Genomic DNA, 25665 nt, shown 5'->3' with positions numbered 1-25665 from the left:
GGCATTTGGTGAGTTTATTTTTCAGAAGTGAAAAGCATAATGGCAATGGATGTAGTTTTTAAATGCACGTATGCAACTACCTGGAAATCCTGCAAATATGACCTTTTTTGCAAGTCTACAAAAAACAATAAAAAATAAACAGGCATTTACAAAAACATGCTGTCTAAAAACCATGCCATTTCTGCATGTTTTTTTTTTTTTTTACCATTTTTTTGCATGCATTTTTTTACCAGCATATGCACAATGTTGTATGTTTAACTATTCAGCAAATTTTCAGTTTTAAAAATAGCTTCTCATTAAATAATATTATTTTAATAATATTTTAAAAGATATGTACAATGGACAAATGGCCGTGTGTGTTCTGTTTTTCATGTCTGGCTTGGGGATTACAAATCCAGGACAGATGGTATAGTATTGCCTCTACAGTATAAATCCCACATACTTGTCCCAACAGGCCAAGTTAATTATCTCAGAGAGCATGTTCCCAGCTCCAGTACTGATCACTTATGCTTTTCATCAGATGCCTAGGTAAATTCCATGATTAGAGGGAGATAGTTACTAATTGATCACACAGGCCTCATATCATAAAGGCTCATTCATGCACCTGACAGCACGTGAAAGATGAAGATGTCCTTCATTTGCCTGAGAACATTGTGTCAGCACTCCTGCTAAGTATGCTGCGGTTCAGTGAGCAGGATGAAAGGCCTTTACATACCATGCTGTTTCACATTGATAACTTAGAAGATGTTTGGGTGTACCTGCAGTAACATATAACACTGGCTATATAGGCCTCAGTCACATGCTTTTTGTGATGACCAGAGTTATACGTTTTGACAAAGTTCACAGAGTTCATGTCTGTCATAGGCAGAGCCAAAAGATCTTGATTAAAATATTAATCATTGCACAGGCTGTGTGATCATGCACTATGTGCCCATAAAACTCCCTTCTGTTTTTTCTTTGCTGTGGTAAAAAAATATTGGGAAAAAAAAAATAGAAAAATATATATACAGTGTATATAAAAAGTCTACACACCCCTGTTAAAATGTCAGGTTTCTCTAAACTTTTTCCACCTTTAATGTGACCTATAAACTGTACAACTCAATTGAAAAACAAACAGAATTCTTTTAGGGGGGAGTAGAAATAAAAAACTAAAATAATGTGGTTGCATAAGTGTGCACACTGTAGCTGTATTCAGATTTAAGCAATCACATTCAAACTCATGTACTCATCAACACACCTGCCATCATTTAAAGCGCCTCTGATTAACCCCAAATAAAGTTCAGATGTTCTAGTAGGTCTTTCCTGACATTTTCTCATAGTTAAAAGTCATCAGCCAGGAGAAGGGTACAAAAGAAAGAATGTCCAAGGCATTAGAAATACCATTGAACACAGTGAAGACAGTCATCATCAAGTGGAGAAAATATGGCACAACAGTGACATTACCAAGAACTGGACATCGCTCCAAAATTGATGAAAAGACAAGAAGAAAGCTGGTCAGGGGGGCTGCCAAGAGGCATACAGCAACATTAAAGGAGCATCAGGAATATCTGGCAAGTACTGGCTGTGTGGTAAATGTGAAAACAATCTCCCATTAAAAGAACATTGAGAAAATCAAGAAACAACCGTTTTATAAGCTTGATTGTGCTACTGAATGGGGGGGGGGGGCACCTTCCCGGACACAGTTTGTTCCCAGATGGACGGTCTGGGGGGGTGACTCCTAATCCCCGACCTGTTCCTGTCAACTAATGGAACTAGATTGAAACACTCAATTTCATCTCATTTAGTTATAAATTAAGGTATAATGTACATTGTGATATATAAATCCATATACTGGATTCTTTTATGTTTATAGTAAGAACCAAGAAACGTATTCTGTATCTACTAACTGTTGAAATATACTGTACTGTTCTACTGTTGTTAAAGTGGAAATCTTAATAAAAAACAATGAAAAGAAAACAATCTCCCATATTCTTCTTACGAAGAAAAACATCCAAGCCTGGCTAAATTTTGCAAGTCTCCCAAAAACATGTGGGAAAATGTGTTATGGTCTGATGAAACCAAGGTTGAACTTTTTGGCCATAATTCCAAAAGATGTGTTCGGCGCAAAAACAACACTGCACATCACCAAAAGAACACCATACCCGTAGTGAAGCATGGTGGTGGAAGCATCATGCTGTGGGGCTGTTTTTCTTCAGCTGGAACAGGGGCCTTACTCAAGGTAGAGGGAATTATGAACAGTTCCAAATAATAGTCAATATTGGCACAAAACCTTCAGGCTTCTGCTAGAAAGCTGAACATGAAGAAGAACTTAATCTTTCAGCATGAAAACGACCCAAAGCATACATCCAAATCAACAAAGGAATGGCTTCACCAGAAGAAGATTAAAGTTTCGGAATGGCCCAGCCAGAGCCCAGACCTGAATCTAATTGAAAATCTGTGGGGTGATCTGAAGAGAGCTGTGCACAGGAGATCCCCCCGCAATCTGACAGATTTGCAAAGCAGAGTGGGCAAATATTGCCAAGTCAAGATGTGCCATGCTGAAAGACGCATACCCAAAAAAGACTTGAGTGCGGTAATAAAATCAAAAGGTGCTTCAACAAAGTATTAGTTTAAAGCCGCGTACACACGAGCAGAATGTTAGACAGAAAAAGTCAGACGGAAGCTTTTCATCGTCTATTCCAATCATGTGTGTGCCTCATCGGACTTTTGTTTTCGAAAATTCTGACGGACCTAGAAATAGAACATGCTCTAAATATTTCCGACGGAACCAATTCCATCGGGAAAACCGCTCGTCTGTATGCTGTTCCGACAGACCAAAAACTACGCTTGCTCTGAAGCAAGTACAAGACGGAAGCTATTGGCTACTGGCTATTTAACTTCCTTTTTCTAGTCTTGTCGTACGTGCTGTACGTCACTGCGTTCTAGACGGTTGGACTTTGGTTGGACTTTGGATTGACCGTGTGTAGGCAAGACCGCTTGCATGGAATTCCTTCGGAGTTCCGTCGGAGAAACCTTCGGAGTTTATTCCGACAGCTAAACCGGTCGTGTGTACGTGGCATTAGAGTCTGCACACTTATGCAACCATATTAATTTATTTTTTTTATTTCTACTTCCCTCCACCTAAAAGATTTTAGTTTGTTGTTCAACTGAGTTGTACAGTTTATAGTTCACAAGTTTGAAAATTATTTATCTTTGTCTCATCACAGAAACCTGACATTTTAACAGGGGTGTGTAGACTTTTTATATCCGTATATTGTTGGCCCGCTGTATACTTGCCAAAGGCTGAATTGGAGCCAAATAATGTATTTGTGACTAATTGTTTTCTAGCAAATACATTATATTGTATAATATTTTAATGAATACATATCAGTGGCGAAGAATTATTATTACATACTACACACTACATTTCATTGTAATCCAATAGAAACAAGAATAACTTGGTCCCCTAACTACTCTCAATCTGTGATTCTGTCTGAAGAAGGCACTGAGTCATAATATTGCTAATGTTGTACAGGAAATGTTAGTGAAGCGGAACTGAAGGCACAAATACTCACCTTGGTTTCAACAGTGCGATGCCCACAGGGTCCCTCACCGGTGTCCACATTTTCCCCCCGGGTGCTTACCCTTAGTCATTTTGATAGACTGGTGCAGGATGCACAAATTGTTTTCAAGCAAGTACTATTTATTATATTCATCTCAGCACAATGGCAGAGTGCTGGAATACATGCACAGTTCAGTGTACATTCCACATGGAATTGCAAATAGGCAGACGACATATTGCATGTCTCTCTTGCAATAAAAAGCCTGCCTGTTCACACTTTTGTTTACATTTAGTTGTGCTTAAAGTCAGACATAGCCATGCAACTAATAATTTATTCAGGAGGTGAACAATAGCAGCCCTGTACCTCCCTCATGACAGTGTCACTTTTATATGACTTTAACACCTTGAAGCTCAGTCAGACAGAACTTTCTCAGTTCTTCTCTTCAGAAGTGCAGCATCTTGTCATGCAGGTTTGTGCTGTGCAGCCACATGCTCCAGCCTCCAAGTGTCCATGCTAGGCTACTGTGGTCTTAGCGAAAGTAGGGTGGTTGAAACAATGAACACACTGGCCTGTATTTCAGAGTTTCAGAAAGTTTGTCATTATTCCAAAGGCATGTGATACATACAGTGACTTGCAAAAGTATTCACCCCCTTGGCTTTTTACCTATTTTGTTACATTACAGTCTTTAGTTCAATGTTTTTTTTAATCTAAATTATATGTGATGGATCAGATCACAATAGTCTAAGTTGGTGAAGTAAAATTAGAAAAATATATACATAAAACTGTTTTTCAGGAATATAAAAAACTGATAATTGGCATGTGCGTATGTATTCAATCCTTTTGTTATGAAGCTCATAAAAAGCTCTGGTGCAACCAATTACCTTCAGAAGTCACATAATTAGTGAAATGATGTCCACCTGTGTGCAATCTAAGTGTCACATGATCTGTCATTACATTTACACACCTTTTTAAAAGGCCCCAGAGGCTGCAACACCTAAGCAAGAGGCACCACTAACCAAACACTGCCATGAAGACCAAGGAATTCACCAAACAAGTAAGGGACATTGTTGTTGAGAAGTACAGGGTTAGGTTATTAAAAAAATCCAAATATTTGATGATCCCTAGGAGTCCCATCAAATCTATCATAACCAAATGGAAAGAACATGGCACAACAGCAAACCTGCCAAGAGATGGCCGCACACCAAAACTCACGGACCGGGCAAGGAGGGCATTAATTAGAGAGGCAGCACAGAGACCTAAGGTAACCCTGGAGGAGCTGCAGAGTTCCACAGCAGAGACTGGAGTATCTGTACATAGGACGACAATAATCCGTACACTCCATAGAGTTGGGCTTTATGGCAGAGTGACCAGAAGAAAGCCATTACTTTCAGTAAAAAACAAAATGGCACGTTCTGAGTTTGTGAAAAGGCATGTGGGAGACTCCCAAAATGTATGGAGGAAGGTGCTCTGGTCTGATGAGACTAAAATTGAACTTTTTGGCTGTCAAAGAAAACGATATGTCTGGCACAAACCCAACACATCACATCACCCAAAGAACACCATCCCCACAGTGAAACATGGTGGTGGCAGCATCATGCTGTGGGGATGTTTTTCAGCAGTTGGGACTGGAAAACTGGTCAGAGTTGAGGGAAAGATGGATGGTGCTAAATACAGGGATATTCTTGAGCAAAACCTGTACCACTCTGTGTGTGATTTGAGGCTAGGACGGAGGTTCACCTTCCAGCAGGACAATGACCCCAAACACACTGCTAAAGCAACACTTGATTAGTTTAAGGGGACACATGTAAATGTGTTGGAATGGCCTAGTCAAAGCCCAGACCTCAATCCAATAGAAAATCTGTGGTCTGACTTAAAGATTGCTGTTCACAAGCGCAAACTATCCAACTTGAAGGAGCTGGAGCAGTTTTGCAAGGAGGAATGGGCAAAAATCCCAGTGGTAAGATGTGGCAAGCTAGAGACTTTTCCAAAGCAACTTGGAGCTGTGATAGCCGCAAAAGGTGGCTGTACAAAGTATTGACTTTAGGGGGGTGAATAGTTATGCACATTAACTTTTTCTGTTATTTTGTCTTATTTGTTGTTTGCTTCACAATAAAAAAAAAAAAACATCTCCAAAGTTGTGGGCATGTTCTGTAAATTACATGATGCAAATCCTCAAACAATCCATGTTAATTCCAGGTTGTGAGGCAACAAAACATGAAAAATGCCAAGGGGGGGTGAATATTTTTGCAAGGCACTGTATAAATAACAACTGAGGTAATTTGTCCTTTACATGTACTGTTCCAGTGGTCTCCAAACTGTGGCCCTTGGGATGGATGTGGACTTTTGCTCAACTTTATCAAGTCCTTGGGGCACTTTTTCTCTGACTGATATAAGGCGCTTTTCTTCCTACTGTCACCAACAATGAGGCATCATTACCCCCACTGACACCACCAATGGTACACTATTCCTACTAATGACACCAAAGATGAGACACTATTCCTCCCAATGTCACCACTCACCAACGATGGGGCAGTATTCCTCCCACTAATACTGATGATGGGGCACTATTTTCCCTCCTATTGACCACCAAGCCTGGGGTATTGTTTACTCCCACTGACACTGGGGCATTTTCTATTCCCAGAGGCCACAGTCCAGCCTACGTAAAAGTCTGAAGGACAGTAAATTGGCCCTTTGTTTAGAAAGTTTTGAGACCCCTGCTGTATTCCACTTTAAGGACAAACTTTTTCAAGTAAGGGTGGTGTTATAAAGTGTATATGAGTTTGGGATCTGCTTAGTTACTTTTCCTTTGCTAGCTATGCAGTCTGTTTTGCTTTACCTGTCAGCAAGTGATGTATGCGATGCTGTGTTGTTGAAACTGTGCACAAAAAAACAGTTATCTGCAATTCACACCCCTGTCTTTACCTCTTTTTCATAAGAGATAACTGAAGTGGGCATTTAACTATAGCAAAATAAGGTGGTTCACTAGCATAATAACTAGAAAGGTTTTTTGTGTCATCAGTTATTGTCACTGGAGGATAGCTATGAAAAACAGGTAGCATGGATTTTGGATTTGAATGTGTTTTCAGGTTACCATAATTGCCGCATTGTTCATTTATTATGAATGCTGTCTTTATTGTTTGGTACTATTGTGCAATATACCATTGTACAGTGGACTGTTTTCTGCCTGCACTAAGAAAATAGTTTAAAGTGATTGTAAAACTTCAATAATAAATAAAATAACAAACATATCATACTTACCTCCACTGTGCAGCTCGTTTTGCACAGAGTAGCCCCGAACACCGTCTTCTGAGGTCCCTCGGCGGCTCTTGCAGCTCCTCCCCACATCAGATAACCCCCTAAGAGAAGCACTCTCCCAGGGGGTTAACTTGCGGCGTGCTCCCATGTCCATCATTCGGCGGCCATAGCCGCTGAATGTATGACTCGGCCCCGCCCCCCGCGTCATTGGATCTGATTGGCAGCAGCGGGAGCCAATGGCTGCGCTGCTATCAATCTATCCAATCAAGAGCCTAGAACCCCGGGCAGAGGGACAGCGTGTCCCTGCCGGGTGAAGTTCCAGGGCTCAGGTAAGTAAAACGGGGGGGCTGGGGGGCCGGTCACTGCCATGTGTTTTTTCACCTTAATGCATAGAATGCATTAAGGTGAAAAAACTTAAGGGTTTACAACCCCTTTAAGCAGTATGACATTTTTTTAAAGTTCATAGGATAATGAGATAATCTATCTATTCATTATTACGTTTCTGTACAGAAAATAGACTTGAGGTACAATGACATTTATGAAGCTGCTACTATAATTGAAAAGCAGACACACAGAAGTGCTCTGAGAGCTTCAAAATCCAATGTTTTTTTGAGGTCATGCTTTTCTCTTCCCCTTTTCTCACCTGTGCCTTAAAGTCATCTAGTAATTACAGCAGATATCCACACTGGCTAATAGAAAGGAATGGGAGATGGGAGGAGATAAGCCGATTGTCATGTAATATTTTTTGAAATGAGTGTCTTAAATGACTTGTATATACTGTATGTGTTTGTCTATTATGGTAAGGACTAATATAAAAAAATATAAAAAAATGTTTTTTAATGAGGGAAGTATTGCCTAAGAATAGAAGATAGTCTTCTATCCAGCCAGTAGGTGGCACTCTAGTCTTTTTTCATGTATCAAAAATTATCACACTCATTCATGTTTACTCATTGGGGTTTAACTTTTAACACAGTAGATGTGGTTTGCTTATCAAACTGAATGCAAAAGGAAGCCATGTGCCTGGCCGTCTCTGGCTTCAGTATATTAAATTGTAAAAAAAGTAAAATTTAAAAAATTATAAAAAGTATATATTTTATTTTAGTCTTTGTCCATTTAAAACAACACTAAAATTATGATTCTGGTACAAAGCATTGTGAATTGTGACAGTAAAAAAATTCACAAACAAAATTAATAGAAGCAAAAACGTTTAAACATATGGTTAGAAAAATAGAAAAAGAAAATCAGCAGGAAAATATTAGTTAAGGGGAGAAGGAGAAGAAGGAGTTATTTAGGGCGGATTAGTGAAAACAAAGTTTTAATAACAAGTTAATAGTAACAACCTCTAAATAGTGTTTTTTCTTACAGCAGCAGCAGCATCTACAGTTTCTGTATTTAGACTACAATTCCTAGCTGTCATTTTGACAGTTATTAATTGCCAGCAATTGCAATGGAGGAGCAGCAATAAAACAGAAGAACGGGCCATAACACATGTCTTGTGTATTTTTACGTTTTTACAGGCGCGTAATGTACCTGGTGGCCACAACTGGTTAAATAAATAGGGTTCAAAGCCAGTGATGATCTGATGAAGTGTATCTATGACAAACCAATTAAAATCCCTACCCCTTTCCTTGTTTTCTAGCAAATCCCCAAATCTTCTACTCATCTGTCATCTTTACAAACAGCCACCATTGCAGAGTCACTTGACTGGGTTCATCTTTTTCTCTGTATGTGCGGAAGGATCTCCACTAATGTAAAGGTCATCTATAATGTGTCCCAGTGGTGGATGGCCTTTACATAGAAATAAGTTGCAATGAGGAGAAATGTTAGGGAAATTCTGCAATGATGGTTGTGTGGCTCCCAAATTTGAGAGGGTCGCCAAGGAGTGTAGGTGAGTTTTGAGTAATATGGTATTGAGTAGTATGTACTGACAAGCAACATGCTGACAGGAGAAGAGAGCAGGGGCATGGTCTCATAGGTCTGTTTCTGAAAGAAAAGTCAGGGCTATATAAACACCATTCTACATATTATTCCATATTAAAACATTCTAAGCAATGCTGTCCCTTCTGTTCTGTCTACTACAAATGCTCTTGAACACAGAGACCTGGGCAGCAGTGCCGGCCCAAGACATTGTGCTGCCTGAGACCAAGAATTAAATGCTGCCCCCCCCCCACATCCATTATTTTATATCATGATAACTAAAGGGGACCCATCATGGCTCTATACATGTATGTAGGAGTATAAAAGCACCTGTCAGGGCTCTATACATGTGTATAGGAGTATAAAAGGAAGTGTCATGGCTCAATACATGTATGTAGGAATATAAAGAGGACCTGTCATGGTTGTTTACATGTATTTGAGTATTAAGAGGACCCGTCATGGTTGTTTACATGTATAAAGGAGTATAAAGAGGACCGGTCATGGCACTATACGTGTATATAGGAGTATAAAGAGGACCTGGTATGGCTCTATACATGTATATAGAAGTATAAAGAGGACCTGTCATGGCTCTATACATGTATATAGGGGTACAAAGAGAACCTGTCATGGCTCTTTACATGTATAGGAGTATATAGAGGACCTGTCATGGCTCTATACATGTATATAGGAGTATAAAAAGGACCTGTTATGGCTCTATACATGTATATAGAAGAATAAAGAGAACCTGCTGTGGCTCTATTCATGTATATAGAAGTATAAAGAGGACCTGTTATGGCTCTATACATGTGTATAGGAGTATAAAGGGGGCCTGTCATGGCTCTATACATGTATATAGAAGATATAGAGGACCAGTTATGGCTCTATACATGTATGTAGGAGTATAAAGAGGACCTGTTATGGCTCTATACATGTATATAGGAGTATAAAGAGGTCCTGTCATGGCTCTATACATGTATATACAGTCAGGTCCATAAATATTGGGACATCTACACAATTCTAATTCTAATTTGAGGGTATTTACATCCAAATCAGGTGAACAGTGTAGGAATTACAACAGTTTATATATGTGCCTCCCACTTTTTAGGGGACCAAAAGTAATAGGACAGATTAACAATCATCCATCAAACTTTCACTTTTTAATACTTGGTTGCAAATCCTTTGCAGTCAATTACAGCCTGAAGTCTGGAAAACATAGACATCACCAGACGTTGGGTTTCACCCCTAGTGATGCTCTGCCAGGCCTCTACTGCAACTGTCTTCAATTTACTGCTTGTTCTTGGGGCATTTTCCCTTCAGTTTTGTCTTCAGCAAGTGAAATGCATGCTCAATCGGATTCAGGTCAGGTGATTGACCTGGCCATTGCATAAAATTCCACTTCTTTCCCTTAAAAAACTCCTTGGTTGCTTTTGCAGTATGCTTCGGGTCATTGTCCATCTGCACTGAGAAGCGCCATCTAATGAGTTCTGAAACATTTTGCTGAATATGAGCAGATAATATTGCTTAAAACACTTCAGAATTCATCCTGCTGCTTTTGTCAGCAGTCATCAATAAATACAAGAGAACCAGTTCCATTGGCAGCCATACATGCCCACACCATGACACTACAACCACCATGCTTCACTGATGAGGTGGTATGCTTTGGATCAAGAGCAGTTCCTTTCCTTCTCCATACTCTTCTCTTCCCATCACTCTGGTACAAGTTGATCTTGGTCTCATCTGTCCATAGGATGTTGTTCCAGAACTGTGAAGGCTTTTTTAGATGTTGTTTGGCAAACTCTAATCTGGCCTTCCTGTTTTTGAGACTCACCAATGGTTTACATCTTCTGTATTCACTCTGGTGAAGTCTTCTCTTTATTGTTGACTTTGACACACATACACCTACCTCCTGGAGAGTGTTCTTGAACTGGCCAACTGTTGTGAAGGGTGTTTTCTTTACCAGGGAAAGAATTCTTCGGTCGTCCACCACAGTTGTTTTCGGTGGTCTTCCGGGTCTTTTGGTGTTGCTGAGCTCACCAGTGCGTTCTTTCTTTTTAAGGATGTTCCAAACAGTTGATTTGGCCACACCTAATGTTTTTGCTATCTATTGCTTCACTGATAGTGACAGCTCTTTGGATCTCATAATGAGAGTTGACAGCAACAGATTCCAAATGCAAATAGCACACTTGAAATGAACTCTGGACCTTTTATCTGCTCCTTGTAAATGGGATAATGAGGGAATAACACACACCTGGCCATGGAACAGCTGAGCAGCCAATTGTCCCATTACTTTTGGTCCCTTAAAAAGTGGGAGGCACATATACAAACTGTTGTAATTCCTACACTGTTCACCAGATTTGGATGTAAATACCCTCAAATTAAAATTGAAAGTCTGCAGTTAAAGCATATCTTGTTAGTTTCATTTCAAATCCATTGTGGTGGTGTATAGAGCCAAAAAGATTAGAATTGTGTCGCTGTCCCAATATTTATGGACCTGACTGTATATAGACCCCCTCTTTTTTTTTCTTTTTGCAATGCTTCACGGCCTCTCTGGCACTTTCTATATATTTTTCATTGAGAATACATTGTTTGCCCTTTATATTGGGCATGCCGCACCTATTAACCTTCAGGCACATACAGGGTAGCCGTGTTTTCCTTGTGTCTTCACTGGACCTACATGCAATTAATGGCTCCGTTTCTCTTTTTGAGCAAGAGGAGCCTTGACCTCTAATAGCGGTCTCCGCCAAGATGGCGGCGGCCCGTGGAGGGAAATCACATATACAGTGGCAGGAAGTGCTAGCTGGACACATTTCCGGTCCCATTTCCAGGTCCTCGGGGTTGGCGTGTGTTCCAGAGAGCAGAACCACGCTTTCCTTTATGGTGTGCACCCCAGTGAACACCCCAGAAACATTTACATTCTGATGACGTAGTCATCAAGCGCATCGCACTTCACCGTTCTGTCCTGCTAACAAGTACCCCTGTGGTAAGTGTGCATATAGCGGTATTACACCTATAGTATTGGTGGCATTTCATAGTGTAGCTCATGATAAGGTAATGTATTTGGAGTTGTTGTTATAAGGCAGTGAATGTGACATTCAACAACGTTCACTGCATTTAAATCTTCCTTCTGCATGTGCTTTAAATGATAGTGATTGATTCACCTGCAGTGTTTGCTAAATGTCACATTCATCACTTTAGAAATAAGCTCCTTCATTTTAAAGAAAAACTCCAGGAATACCAGCACTTTTAAAATGGGCTGGCTTATTATACAACAAGGTATATGCTACCTCTAGGACTTATCTCTTTTATTTACTGGTTATATTTTTACTGGATGCCAGGAGTACAGCCATTGCTGCACTTCTGGTGCTCCGACGCTGGACTTTCAGGTCTCCAAGAATCCTGCCTCTTCTCCTATTGCCCAATCACAGAATGCTTTATATTATGTGAACCCATTCTCTAAATACATAATATTCTGTGAATTGACATCAGGGGGAAGGAGCGGGCAGAGCAGCTGCTGTGTAGCAGAGCACATCACACCTGTCAGACCACTGGCAGTCTAGAGATAGCTTTACTTCTGGCACTCAGTAAAAACGTTAATTTTAAATAAAAGACATAAGTCCACAAGGTGATATCCTCCTTATTAGACTTAACTCCCAAGAAGTCAGCACAATTTTGAAAGAGATGTAATTCCCGGAGATTCACTTCAAGATTACTTTAACACCAATGTATTACTTACTTTGCATAGAGGTTAAAGTGGAATTCCAGTCCAAACTTGGTTAGGCAAGGGACAATATTTTTGTTGCTGTTTGTTTCTTTAAGGGGGAGAGTCACTCTCTTCTGTCCTGGTGACTGTTCAAACTAAAACACAAAATGAAGGGAAATCCACATTTTTCAGTTGTCTTTGGAGTAAAGCTTTCTCAATGAGGACACCTGTTTCGGTGACAACTCTCAAAGCTTTGATTTTCCATTACTCTGGGAAAATCTCTCAAATGGGTACATATGTAATTATAAAAGTATATACAAGTTTATAAAACACACAGTATGACGATTGTCTATTATTCAGCTATAGTTTTTTATGTGATTTAAAATATCTTTTTCCTGTTTTCAGGTGCGTTGGCTGCCTCCCTCAGATGTTACTTCTCAGGGCTGGAAGTCCCGCCAATTCTGCTGAGTAATGTGTAAGTACATTATTTATTCTCATGATCTCTCTCTCGCGTTTTGTAACACTTACTCATACTGTATTTTGAAACAGATCAAATAGGAACTCAAAAAATGGTTGACCATTTATGTGCACTGGTTCATAGAGACCCTTTAGTATGCTTGATAATACATGGAACCTGAAGCGACAATTTACATCTAAGGCCCCTTGCATGTGGGGGCTTCTGCTTTCCAGGCATTTGTCCCTGAACACATAGGGCTCTAAATGTGAGTAACACTCAGTTTTCTTCACTTCCTCTTTGACATCAGTTAGACAGGAAGTGAAAGAAATCTCCACAATGGGGGTAGACACAGTAAATACCAATAGGCTGACAGAGATTGTCACCCTTTACTGTCTATAACTCTATCCAAAAAAAGGTTTTTACTGGAGATGGTATCAACCCCTTTTCTCTATACTTTAGCTGCTGATGTACAAAACTACACTAGTCATATGTTGGAAATGGAGGAAACTGACATTTTTCAGCTAGGCTCTGGAAATGACAGTTCATATATCTGCTACCAAGTGACCAGATTATTATGGTCACATGGTTTTCTGCCTCAATCACCCAGGCAAACTTGCTTAGAGGTGGTCTTGTTTTCTTCTTTATCATTCATCTATGATATATATCAGAGTTGCATGTTTAATTAAAATGGTAGATCACATAAGTAGCTAAGCACATAAATTGTGTAAGTTATGTGCTGTTGTTATCTGCTTTTTAAAGACAGATATAAACAATAAGCAGACAGCCTCCATTGTCACCCATAAATTTTATGTTTTATGTCTGTTGTTGCAAGAGTGACATCATTAGTCTATAAAGAGACCTCTCACAAATGACCTCATCTTCTTGCATCTTATCACTGTTTAAACAAACATCATATATTTTCTCTCATAACAAGTTGTAAGAAGAAATGGCAGAATGAGAATGAGTTGTGATATTCATTTTTTGGTGCCCTGCCATCAATGAGCCTGTGAATGTATCTTTTCTATGTCTTGATCTTATCCAGCTATCTTAGTATTTATGAGCCTTTATAGCAAGCATTGCGCAAAAAGGCTGTTCTTAGCATTCCATGGGGTGAGTGTAAAGCACGTTATTAATATGCTACCTAAATCCAATGGATGTTGGAGCTTCATATTTGACACATTCTAGTCCAGACAGGTTTGAAATATGTGTCAAATTTTGACCATCGGGATAGAAAAGCTTTATTCTTTCCTCTAGGCTCATAGTTTTGTGAGTGTAGTCTTTTATTCTACATGCTTGAGCTTAGGGCAGATGGATTCTGGGAAGTAAATGGTACATAAATCATCTCCCCTTAATCAAGATGGCTGTGGCTAGAAATGCTAGGGGGATGTTTTCAAAATAAAGCATGGAGACATAGATGGATGGGTTGCTTTGAATAGTAAAAATTAATGAGACAGCGTTTTCATTTTGTGGTGCTCAAATATACTGAAAAAGCAAACAAAAGCAGACGTACAGTCCTAGTGCATTATCCAATGGATTTTAATAAATAAGAGATAAAATAAAATAAGTTACTCACAAACATATAAGTAAAAGTGCTTGTTCAGCCACACGTCCGTGGCTTGATTTTGCAGACTGTACGGTATTCCAAGCATAGGGGAGGCCTCACCAGGGACCTTGTCCTTTAACCTACAAGGACCCCAGTGAGGTCCCCCCTTTTTACTTGGGATACGATCCGGTCTGCAAAATCAAGCCACGGAAGTGTGGCCGAACGAGCACTTTTACTTATATGTTTGTGAGTAGCTTATTTTATTTTATCTCTTATTTATTAAAATCTGTTGGATAATGCACTAGGCCTGTGCGCCTGCTTTTGTTTGCATTTTCAGTGCTCTTAGAACATCCCCAGACCAAGAGGATAGCAGGCCTTCAAGCGGCTATCCATAGATGCAGTTGAAACGTTTGTATACTTCACTGGGCTATCACACACATGCGCAGGAGATACATGTTGCTGTTATTTGCTCAGATACTGCTAAGTTAATTTTTTTTTTTTATAAAATAATAAAAATGGTATACGTACCCGGTTTGTGGCATGGAATATCAGAGAGTGGCCTCAAACCTCCTTTTCTGGAGTCCCTAGCCAGCATTCTTGGATCCTCCTCTTCTGTGTCTGCCACAATAGCAAGCTGCTTGCTATGGGGGCAGATGTGTGGGCTTGTTTCCGAGCTGGGCTGTGTGCGTCCATAGAAACACACACAGTGTGACTTGGTATTGCCCACCACTCCCCGCTTAGAGGATTTGATTGACAGCAGCATGAGCCAATGGTTCCCACTGTTGCCTCTCTATCCTGTGAATGCGGGGAGAAAAGAGGGCTGCAACAGATGGGCACAGTGCTGAATCGAGTAAGTATTTAGAGGGTTACGGGGCGATACTGCTACTGGGACCTTTATTAACTTAATGCAGGAAATGCATTGAGTTAAAAAACGTCTTAGCTCTAGAACCACTTTAGCTTACCTAGAAAAAACAACTGTTGTACTTGCAATTTCAGATTTTCCAGTAAAGAATCAGTGAACACTGCATGTCCTTCTGTACCCTAGTTCCACACATTCCATGTTGGCTTTGAGCACACATGGTGCAAGTTTACGCCTGTTAGTCTACATCATGTTCTTAGCAGGAGGTATCATCAGGAAAATTGTGCAACAGCGCCTAGCAGAAACAAAAAAGGCTACAATATAACATTAGCAGCATGTTTGTGCTATTTCTTACGCAGTAAATTAATTCATTAGGCAAAAATGTTGCAGACTTGGCAGTGTGTCACCAATTACCAGCAAAATATAGACAGAGGAATCCGAGACCCTTATGTAACCCAAAACATATTTGACAGGTGGTTGACTACAAAGATAAAAACACCCCTCTTCCTGTGATCGACTGATAAATATTTACTTTAATTTCTATTGGTTATTATCCGCAAGGCATGTTCTCCCTGCATTCCTCATTCCCTTCCCATTCACCCATGACATTTTAAGTGTCTCTGGGAAAAAAACATGCCTTTGTAGCTCGTACCTTATTATGTGTATGTGTGTGTTCTCTTGTATCACCTATTATTGCTTCTAATCTGAATTCTAAACCTCAGGAATTAATATAACAAATACAAATTAATCATGCAGTCGTCACCTTTACTCTATGGTGTTATTGGTGTGACCTTGAAAGCTGTGTAACGTTCAATAAAAGTACACTAGAAAAATAAGTCAAACCATCTGCAAGATGTTCAAAATTAAAGATGATGGAAGAATAATATACCGAGTAGTAGCATTATCTGCCTGCAGCATGACTGAACTGGTAATTTTCTTTGACATCAAGAGGAAACAATTAGACACAGTGGTTACGTAGAGCTGAACACCAGGGGAACACAAGAAAACACCATTTAATGCACTTATGTCATCAATAAAAATCATTAAAGCCCAGCTCTGGGAAGTCTAAAAATTCTTCCTTGCAGTGGGGCTGCGTCCGCATTGCAAGTATTGACTGCTTGCTTAGTTTAGGGGACAGTAAAAGCACTTTTACTTACCCCATTCTTCGTTTTCCCAGCAGATGGCACTCACCTCATGTTCCAGCAGTGGACTGTCCTTCGACGTCTTCACATCCATGACAGACCTGCATGGGTCTTGGTGACGCCAGGATCTTAGACCGCTGGAGCAAGGGGTAGAACAGGTTGAAGGGTCTGGTCTAGCTGCATGGAAGAGCGGAGAATCATGTAAGCAAATCTACTTTTCCAAGCCCCCTAGACTAAAATGAGCAGTTAACCCTTGCAGTGTGACGCAGCCTCAATATAAAGGAAACTTTTTTTAAAGGTTTAAAGCCCAATTTCAGACAATTTGTTTGGATGGAATGCAAAAGTATTGGACCATGTCTTGGATTTTCTGCCACTTCCTGTTCTGTCTAACAACTGCCACCTACAGAGAAAGTAGGGGGAAACTTCCCAGTGGAGACAAAGGGGCTGATTTACTAAGGCTGTTTAGTTAGAATTTTCCCTTTCCCTTCCCAGTGAATGTGGTGAAAATTCACTTTGTAAAGAAAACCAAAGCATGTGCATAGCAAATTAAGAAAACAGTATTTTTGTTTGCACATGATTAGATTATGAAAGTAAAAATTCCCTTGCAAAGTGAACAGTCTATTTGCCTTTAGTAAATCAAACCCATAGATAGCAATGCAAAGCTTTTAGCCCTTCTTGTACAAATGTACCTTAAATACTGTTTGCATCACTGTTGGGGAGGTTTCCTCCTTACTTTTTGTGTTGTCTGACACAAGTTAGGAAGTATTGGGGGAATTTCCTACCCCTGCTACTCAGTCTTTGAGTATTTGTCTGCATTTGACTAGTGGATGTAAGTGTGATTGTTGTCCTCCATTCCCTGTTAAATATGACCATTTGCACTATCCAGTGCACTCTGTTTCTTGGAATGTCTAGAAAGATTGGTCTATTTCTATAGCCCAAAAAGCAAGCAGATGACAGATTTGTCAGCAGTATTGGCTATAGTCTCTGTGAAGATGTTTTCTTCATCACCGACTTACCATTTCTTGTTCTCCATTCTGTCTCGGTGTGGAAGTCATCCTGGTAGTGGCAGGGATTTTCTCATGTCAGAGTTTGCCCTCCAATAAGTGGTGATCTGATGGCTGGTGAGGGAATGATCAAGAAGCAGCAGGACATGTTCAGAGGTCACAGATCCTTAGAACGAATATTAGGAGCAGGGAGATCCTTGCACTGCCGGTCTTTGGGTACAGCTTTCTCTCAAAAAAGCCATACAGTAGTGACATTACCAAAACTCAATCCACACTGTGTGAGGCTAAGGTCACGGGTAGCAAAGCTTCAGATCTCACTCTGAAGATATACTGTATAACTATTGGCTTATAGCACAGGAGAGCCCAGGCACAGGAAATACAATGTTATTTTTCAGGAGGAATACCAGCCAAAACTAACATTTTTAATGGTACAGCTTAGGCATAATTAACACTTCTAGACGTTCTTTTTAGCATAGCAAATCTTCACTTTTTAAGTTAATGTACAGTGTACGTGGGGCAGATAGAAAGCATGACAATTTAAAGGTACCTCTTGGTAAGGGGGGTTGTACCTCTGAATTGTTATACTTTTTATGTAAACAGCCTCAATACACTTTTAGGTTCATGTCCATATTAAATGCATTAGAGATATTTTGCTGTTCCTCTTTTGCATTTTCATTATGGACATTTGCTGTTTGTGCAGATGCTGCTCTGGAAGCATCCGCTTAACCTCCCTGGCGGTATGATTATTTCATATTTTTGATGCTGAAAGCGGTACCATTATTTTGCATGGAAATTTGGCGTTTTATATTGTAGGCCTGTAATTCTTAGGAATAACTCAATTAAATCTGTCCAAACCAGAGTCTAGTAGACATCTCGGGTATGATAAAGTTTGAAACACGAAATCATAAATTATAATATAATAAATAACTATAAATAATTATACCAAATAATGATATAATAATAATAAAAATTATTCAATAATGTAATCAAATCTAAAACACTAAAATTTGCTCAGTTGCAGAACCGTCACTGTCATTACTTTTCAGTGTTTGATGACGGCTCTCCCCACAAATCACTATCGCTCAATTCTGAGAGTGATTCTAATTTATTATCGCTGTTTTCTAGCTGGTCTAAAACCCCTTTTGATGTAAAGGGACAGTTTTGGTTGCTATGGGCAATCTCCAGTTTCCAGGCAGAAAGAACAGTTTTTATAATATAAAACTGCATGCAGGACACTGGAGAAACCATTAGGGACAAAAAAGAGATGAAATAATTTCATACAGTAAATTAATCTGTAAGATTACATTATACTGTATGTATTGTGTGTGTTTCACTTTTTAAATTTGGTGCTGTTCTCCGTCCCCATGCGTCGCAACGCTCGCAGGGAACGGAGCCCGACTCCGTGATAGATCGAGCGGAGGACAAGCCATTCACAGTGCGGGGAGACATCGCAGGATCCAGGGGACAAGGTAAGTAAGCTCTTCCTGAATCCTGCGATGCGATCCAGAGTCTAGCTCGGGGTTACCGCTTTTGGTTCTGAAATTCCACCCCGAGCCAAAATCAGGAATACCGCCAGGGGGGTTAAACAAGGGTTTACACTGGTACGACAAACACTTCGACATTGGGAGCTCATATCGCATGACGTGTGAAAATCAATGTTTCCCTATGGGAGCCATCTTAACTGGTCTGACACAAGTCGGTCCGACTTTGAAAATGCTCCCTGCACTACTTTGGTCCGACTTTTATCCTACTTCAGCCCATTGAATATCACCGAAGTCGGATCAAAGTCGAATCGCTGTCTTGTCTGATCCGACTTTAGCATGCGACTTGTGCTCTTATGATCTTGAAGGGGAACTGCACGCCAATTTAAAAAAAAAAAATGGCATGGGTTCCCCCTTCAAGAGCATACCAGGCCCTTCGGTCTGGTATGGATTTTAAGGGGAACCCCCCCTCCCCACCGAAGGGCCTGGTATGCTCTTGGAGGGGGAAACCATGCCGTTTTTTTTTTTTTTATTTAGCGTGGAGTTCCACCTAAAGATTCATACCAGACACAGTGCCTGATATTGTCAGGGATCAAAGTCGGATCCCTGTTCATTGAAGTCGCAGGGCAAATTTGGATCCAAAGTGGTATGACTATCGTGTCGTACCAGTGTGAACCTGGCCTTAAGCTTAGTGGAGGGGGGTGGTTTACTAAAACTGGTGCACACAGAGCCTGGTGCAGCTGTGTGTAGTAATCAATCAGTTTCTAACTTCAGTTTGTTCAATTAAGCTTTGGACAATAAAACGTGTAATGGTGAATTATGTGGCACTTATCCTACTCTCGGTACTTTTCTAGCACTCAAATTGATTGTAAAGTCAGAAGGTTATTTATCTGAATGTATTCTTTGCATTAAGATACAAAAGTTCTGTGTGCAGCAGCCGCCACAGCACCCCCTAATACTTACCTGAGCCACATCTCTATCCAGTGATGTTGCAGGAGAGACTCGGCTGCCCGGGACTCTTCCTCCTCATTGGCTAAGACAGCAGCGGAGTGTAATTGGCTTCCGCTGCTGTCAATCAAATTCAATGAGCCATCGAGGAGAAAGACAGGGCGTGGCCTAGCCGCAGCTCTGTGTCTGAATGGACACACAGAGCTGCGGTTTTGCTCGGGTGCCCCATAGCAAGCTGCTTGCTGTGGGGGCACTAGACAGGAGGGAGGGGCCAGAAGAGGAGGATCTGGGCTTCTCTGTGTAAAACTATTACAAAGCGCAGGTAAGTATAACATGTTTGTTATTCTTAAACACAAAAAAAGAGACTTTAGTATCACTTAAAAAAAAAGAAAACTTAGAAAAGCTAGCAAAACAATTGCCAGCTAAAAGATATGCCCAGTTAAAGTTTTCAATGTAAATAAAGAAAAGTTATTGCGCAGGTAGAAAACAAATAAAAAAAATAATCAAAATATGTGAAAGCTGCTGGCAACACCAAAACAGAACAATTTGTGTTAAACTATATATACAACATAAGTTGCCTGCTTTAGCGCAGCAACTTATGTTGTATATACAGTTAAAGTTTTCACATGGTGATCTGGTCATTAACACACCTCCTGTATTAGAATGCCCTCACTGTGGATGAAGGAGCAGCATTGTCAGTCTGCGGGGAGGGGTGTGTTGGGTGTACTAGCAGATTTAAATACACTAACAAATTGAAGCCAAACCCCAGTTCACACTTTATAATCAGTTACAGCAACAACAAAAACGTCCTTTTTGGGATGAAGATTTTACATGAATAAATAAAAGCTGATCAGCGTAAGTACCCCTGTCAGTGCTAAGTGGTTTGCCTCATCCCTGTAAACTAATACAGCTGGAGGAGAGCTTGTTCTTTTGAAAACAAAAACAGACTTACTGGCTGGATTGCCAGGTGAAAATAGAAGAAAGAAAGCCAAAAAAATAAACTAATGCAGCCATCACATCTAAGAATCGGTAAACTTCTATATAATAAAACTGTTTTTGGGTTTAATACTGCTTTAAATACATAACAAAACTAAAATGTATGTAATTGTATACAATGCTTGCTAATAATCTGCATTGCAGGTGAACATCAATTTAATCATTCAAATAGTAAATCCCATTAATGTTTAATTTTTTCAAAATTTAAAATTTGGGAGTTATTTGTTCTGGAACTATTACTCAGGGCCGTCTTAATGAGAGGGCACACCTGGGCACTGCCCAGGAGCCCCTGCTGCATGGGGGGCCCCTGCACTTTCCCCATGAAACTGCTCCTTGAGCCCACGTTGCCCGGAAATTGGGGGCCCCCATGATGGCACTGAGAGTGATGTATACACAGGGGAGGCAGGCTGGCAGCGGTGTGTCGTGCTGTGCAGAACGATACCTATTTCACAGCAAGCAGGGAGGGGCGGGGCCGGAACCCCACCCATGTAGCTTGAATGCTCGGGAAACGGAGGCCGAGGGGTAGGAGCTGCTGAGTTGGCAGGACTGAGAGCCAGCCTGTGGTGTCATGGTGAGCCCAGCTGTCCAGCACTGTTTGCACCGAAGGGCTTGAAATGCCCGGAGGGATGCTCCGTCCTCCACCCCTTCTTCTGCCTGCATGACTTGACTGGTATAGGTGAGTCCTTGTCACAGTGTTGGAGGTGGGCACAAAAGTTCACATGCACTGTATCTCCACTGGAAAAGGGGGTACTACATGGATGGAATAATAGTGCTGTGGGATATCAAAGGTGTATGGGGGAAAACAATGCTCAGGGGGGATCTGGGGTGTATAGGGAGTAGCAATGCTTGGGGTATCTTGGGTGGCTATAGTGCTAGAGATATCAGCGATGTAGAGAGGCCAAAGTGTAGGGGGTATCAGGGATGTAGTGGGGTCACAATACAAGGGGTATCTTATGGTATATGGTAACAGTGCTGGGGGAATATCTAGGGTGCAGAGAGGGATCAGAGTGCTGGGGGGGGGGGGGTATCTGGGGTGTAGAGGGATCAGAGTGCTGGGGGGATATCTGGGGCGCAGAGAGGGATCAGAGTGCTGGGGGGATATCTAGGGTGTAGAGGAGTCAGAGTGCTGAGGGGATATCTGGGGTGTAGAGGGGTCACAGTGCTGGGGGAATATCTGGGGTGTAGAGGGGTCAAAGTGCTGGGGAGTTATTTATTTGGGGTTGAGAATCCAGGGGTGTGGAGGTGGTAAAAGGATAACAATTTTAGAGGGAAACCTGGTGTGTGTGTGTGTGTGTGTGTGTGTGTGTGGGCGGGGTGGTGTTTTGGTTGGGTGGAGTTAGGAGTGCTAGATGTATATAAGATGTAGAGGGGGTTACAATGTTGGGGGTATCTGAGGCCCTGTCAGGCTGGATGGTGCCTCATGATTTTTATTGGTGGCCGTGTCTATACTTGTTACAACTGTCCTGAGCATCATTCTAGCAGATATATTACATGCACAGGACAGCTTTGTTACTTTATGTATGTAGTATTTTCCACTGTTTCTTTGCTGTACAGAATGATTGTTCATGTAGTTAAAGCAGAGCTCCACCCAAAAGGGGAAGCTCCGCTTGTCTGCCTCCTACCTATTTGATGTCTGTTTACCTGCGCTGTCTCCATTGTAGGGGCCCCAGAGCATTACTTTGCCCAGGGGCCCATGATGCTATTAAGATGGCCCTGCTATTACTGGTCCTCAGCAAAACATGTGGAGAAGATGAAGCAGTCCTCAACTAATTTACAGCAGAGAATGAGTTAAACCCTTGTTTATCTGCTTTTCTTAATCCTTTAATACATTCCAGAAGAGAGTAAGCAGCAAAGGAGGGATACATTCATGTGATGTCACTGCTCTGCAATGAGTGGGGTCGCATACCTTCCACTCTTAGGTCATTCACATTAGTTTTAATATTTCTCTTACAGCAATGCATAGTATATACCTTCCCCAAGAACATCTTGTTTGAAGAATCTTGTAAAATAAAAGCACCTACAATTTGATTTGTGTAGTGTTGTTTTGCCTGGTAATTTTATGTAGCTTAGTATGCAATGGTACAGATTTTTAACAGATCCCAGTTACAGCCAAAAATGTGTTTGTTTTTTTTTAGATTATGATAGAATGGAAAAGGGTTACATATAGGGTTATATACTGTATATAATCTATCCTAGGTTTTTCTACCATTTCACCTTACTTTCTGTCCCAGTGATTATGGTCAGTGGGCCAGGGAGTGGCTATAAAGTTCTGCATTGTGGAAAGAGACACCAAAAAATGCATTTATTTATTTCTTAGTATTGTGATGAAGGGTTAGAATTCCTGGCAATTGGTATTGCTATCTGTGTCTTGCTGTCCCAATGGCCACCCTGTTTTGGGGTCTGCTTTCCCAGGGAGAGATGATGGGGTTGCAAGTGGAGTTAGCTAGGTCAATATGCACTTGCTACACCTATATTCGCCCATCTTCTGGTTTATGATGCCACATAGGAAAATATAGAGAGGTGAATGGTTATAACCACTGTCGGGTTTTTAATGCTGTCTGTGCACCCATTAACGAGATTCATTCTCTCTGATTTTCCTGATCACCAGTCTCCCTGGGATAGGGTTGCCACCATTCCTTTAAAACCGAACACATATTAAATTACACAGGTTCTGGGGCTAATTTAATGCAGATAAGGCACTAAGTGAGTTTAATTAACACCTTAGTTATTACCTGTGTAATAATATGAGTTCGGGTTTAAAGGGATGAGGTGGCAACCCTACCCTGGGAATGAAAGTGAGGGTAGTCTCCCTGGGAATAAAAGTGAGGGTAAATCCAAGATTCTATGATACCACCAAAACATGAATAGAGGTGAAATCTTTCGATGGGGGCACTTGTTCCTGTGACAACTGTCTAAGCGGGGATATCTCTCACATTGCACAAATATTCTTTCACTTCCTGTCAAGTCTGCAGCACAAAAAGTGAAGACAAATCTCTCTAATGAGACACAGATGGTAGTGGTTTCAATCAATTAATGTCAATGTACACATAGGCTTTTAGCAGAGTTTAGCAGCTGCTGCAGTTAGGGGAGCTTCAACCTTCCTCAACCTCCCTGTCCTGAACATGGAAGAATCACATTTAGTATAGGAACATTTTGACCGCCGGCCGTAAAACGCGGCGAAAGCACGGTAAAACGCAGTGCCATTTTGCTGCATTTTGTGTTTTCCTGCAGCCAGTGGTCAAAGTAGGTTATGTGTACATGGAGCCTTAAAATTGGCAAGCTACAACATATTACTTTTTTTTTTTATCCTTCACAGGTGATATTTTTAGAGTAAAGTAATCCTGCACAACTGCCAACAGCCGGTGGACCCCTCTGTAGTTACCAGACATGAAGAAGAACTAATACAAAACAAACTGTGTCAGTCTCCTATAGCAGTCAGACTGGTGTTTTATAAAGAAAACAGACTAGATTGTAGGTATCACACTATCGTGACCTGATATTCAGGTCTTTCAAAGCACACGTTGGAACATGATAAATAAAATAAAAGCAAAAAGAAAAAAATAAACAAAGGAAAACAGTGCATGAAATAAGTAAATATACATTCTATTTACACTGAGCATTTACATTACCTGATGACAAGCCAAGGCTCACTTCTGTTTTCTCATCTGTCTCTGTAAGGGATGTTTGTGACATGATGTCAGCCACACTAAGCTTGGTGTTGTCACAAGGTGTGAGGACCTGTGAGAGGCAGATGATGTATATAAGTGTAAAGGTCACAGAAGTATTGTGATGAAGTGATTTGAAAAGCAGCAGGCATTTACAAAATGTCCCTTATTAGGTGGGATTGTCTCTCCTTCAGAACCAAATCTGTCGGCACTTGACCTGATTTTTGGTTTGTGGAGCTGATGTATACATCTCTATGAAAAATGAACTACTTAGCTTTCAGAGCTGATTTATTGTACTTAGTTTTTCCTCAAACCTCCAAATTATTAAATTTCTTATACTAAAAACCAGTATAAGGGAACAATAGTGACAAAGATTTAGCTATTATTTTTGTACAATTCTTCATGTGTAACTATGGATGTCGCAAAGGTATATCCTTTGCCTATATACTCTGGACTAAAAGGTGTCCATCTTTCTTATCTCGGAAAGTTGGGAGGTATGTACTATGTCTGTAGTAGTGAACTCTTATTCCATTGACTCTTTGCAAGCTCTGGAACAGCTCCTCTTTTTAATATTATTCTGCTTGAGTAAAAAATAAAGTGTTGGATTTACTTTGCATAATATAAATTTACTGATACTAATAAAAAAAAAAAAATCATGTCCAAAAAATACTGATCCTGACCTTGACCTTGCTCGCTCGGTTCCACTCTCCCGACACTCCTCTGCAGCTATTGAATCAGATTGCAATGTCTGACAGCTCTGTGCCGTTCTAGTCCAGTTGTGATATCTCAGAACAAACACCAGGCAGGCTGTATGTAAGTTCAAACAGGAATCTCTTTTATTGCAAAATACAGGCTTTTATACACTAAAAGTGGAGGTGCAGACCTCCTGCTCATATTACTCTAACAATACAACTGTAACCTAATTAACCTAATTAACATGAGCTAATTAATTAATCCCTTTAGACAGCCTAGATGACTCAGACATGACCGTTAGGCCAGACTGGTCGTCTTGTAGTTCAGAAAATCCAATCAACATTATCACAATCAACATAGACTCTTCTTCACACAATAGCAGAGTTAATTAACACAAATAACAATGGGGATCTAATGACTCTTAGATCCCATAGTAGACTTATTTACAATACACATTTTAGCA

The 25665-nt window shown here is 40.6% G+C and overlaps 1 protein-coding gene across 2 annotated transcripts in view; it reads left to right on the top strand.

Moving 5' to 3' along the window:
- Positions 1-25665, top strand: part of RBPMS (RNA binding protein, mRNA processing factor) — a 256714-nt gene that overhangs the window by 211635 nt on the left and 19414 nt on the right. For both annotated transcript variants that reach the window (XM_073597687.1, XM_073597680.1), the window contains one exon: positions 12820-12889. In XM_073597687.1, coding sequence (XP_073453788.1) covers positions 12820-12889 — 70 coding nt within the window. The remainder of the gene's footprint in view (positions 1-12819; positions 12890-25665) is intronic.

This window comes from Aquarana catesbeiana, linkage group LG01 (assembly GCF_042186555.1).
Source record: "Aquarana catesbeiana isolate 2022-GZ linkage group LG01, ASM4218655v1, whole genome shotgun sequence".
NCBI classification, from domain to species: Eukaryota; Metazoa; Chordata; class Amphibia; order Anura; family Ranidae; genus Aquarana; species Aquarana catesbeiana.
The sequence above is the reverse complement of the archived record's forward strand: the minus strand, read 5'-3'. Positions and strand labels throughout refer to the sequence as shown.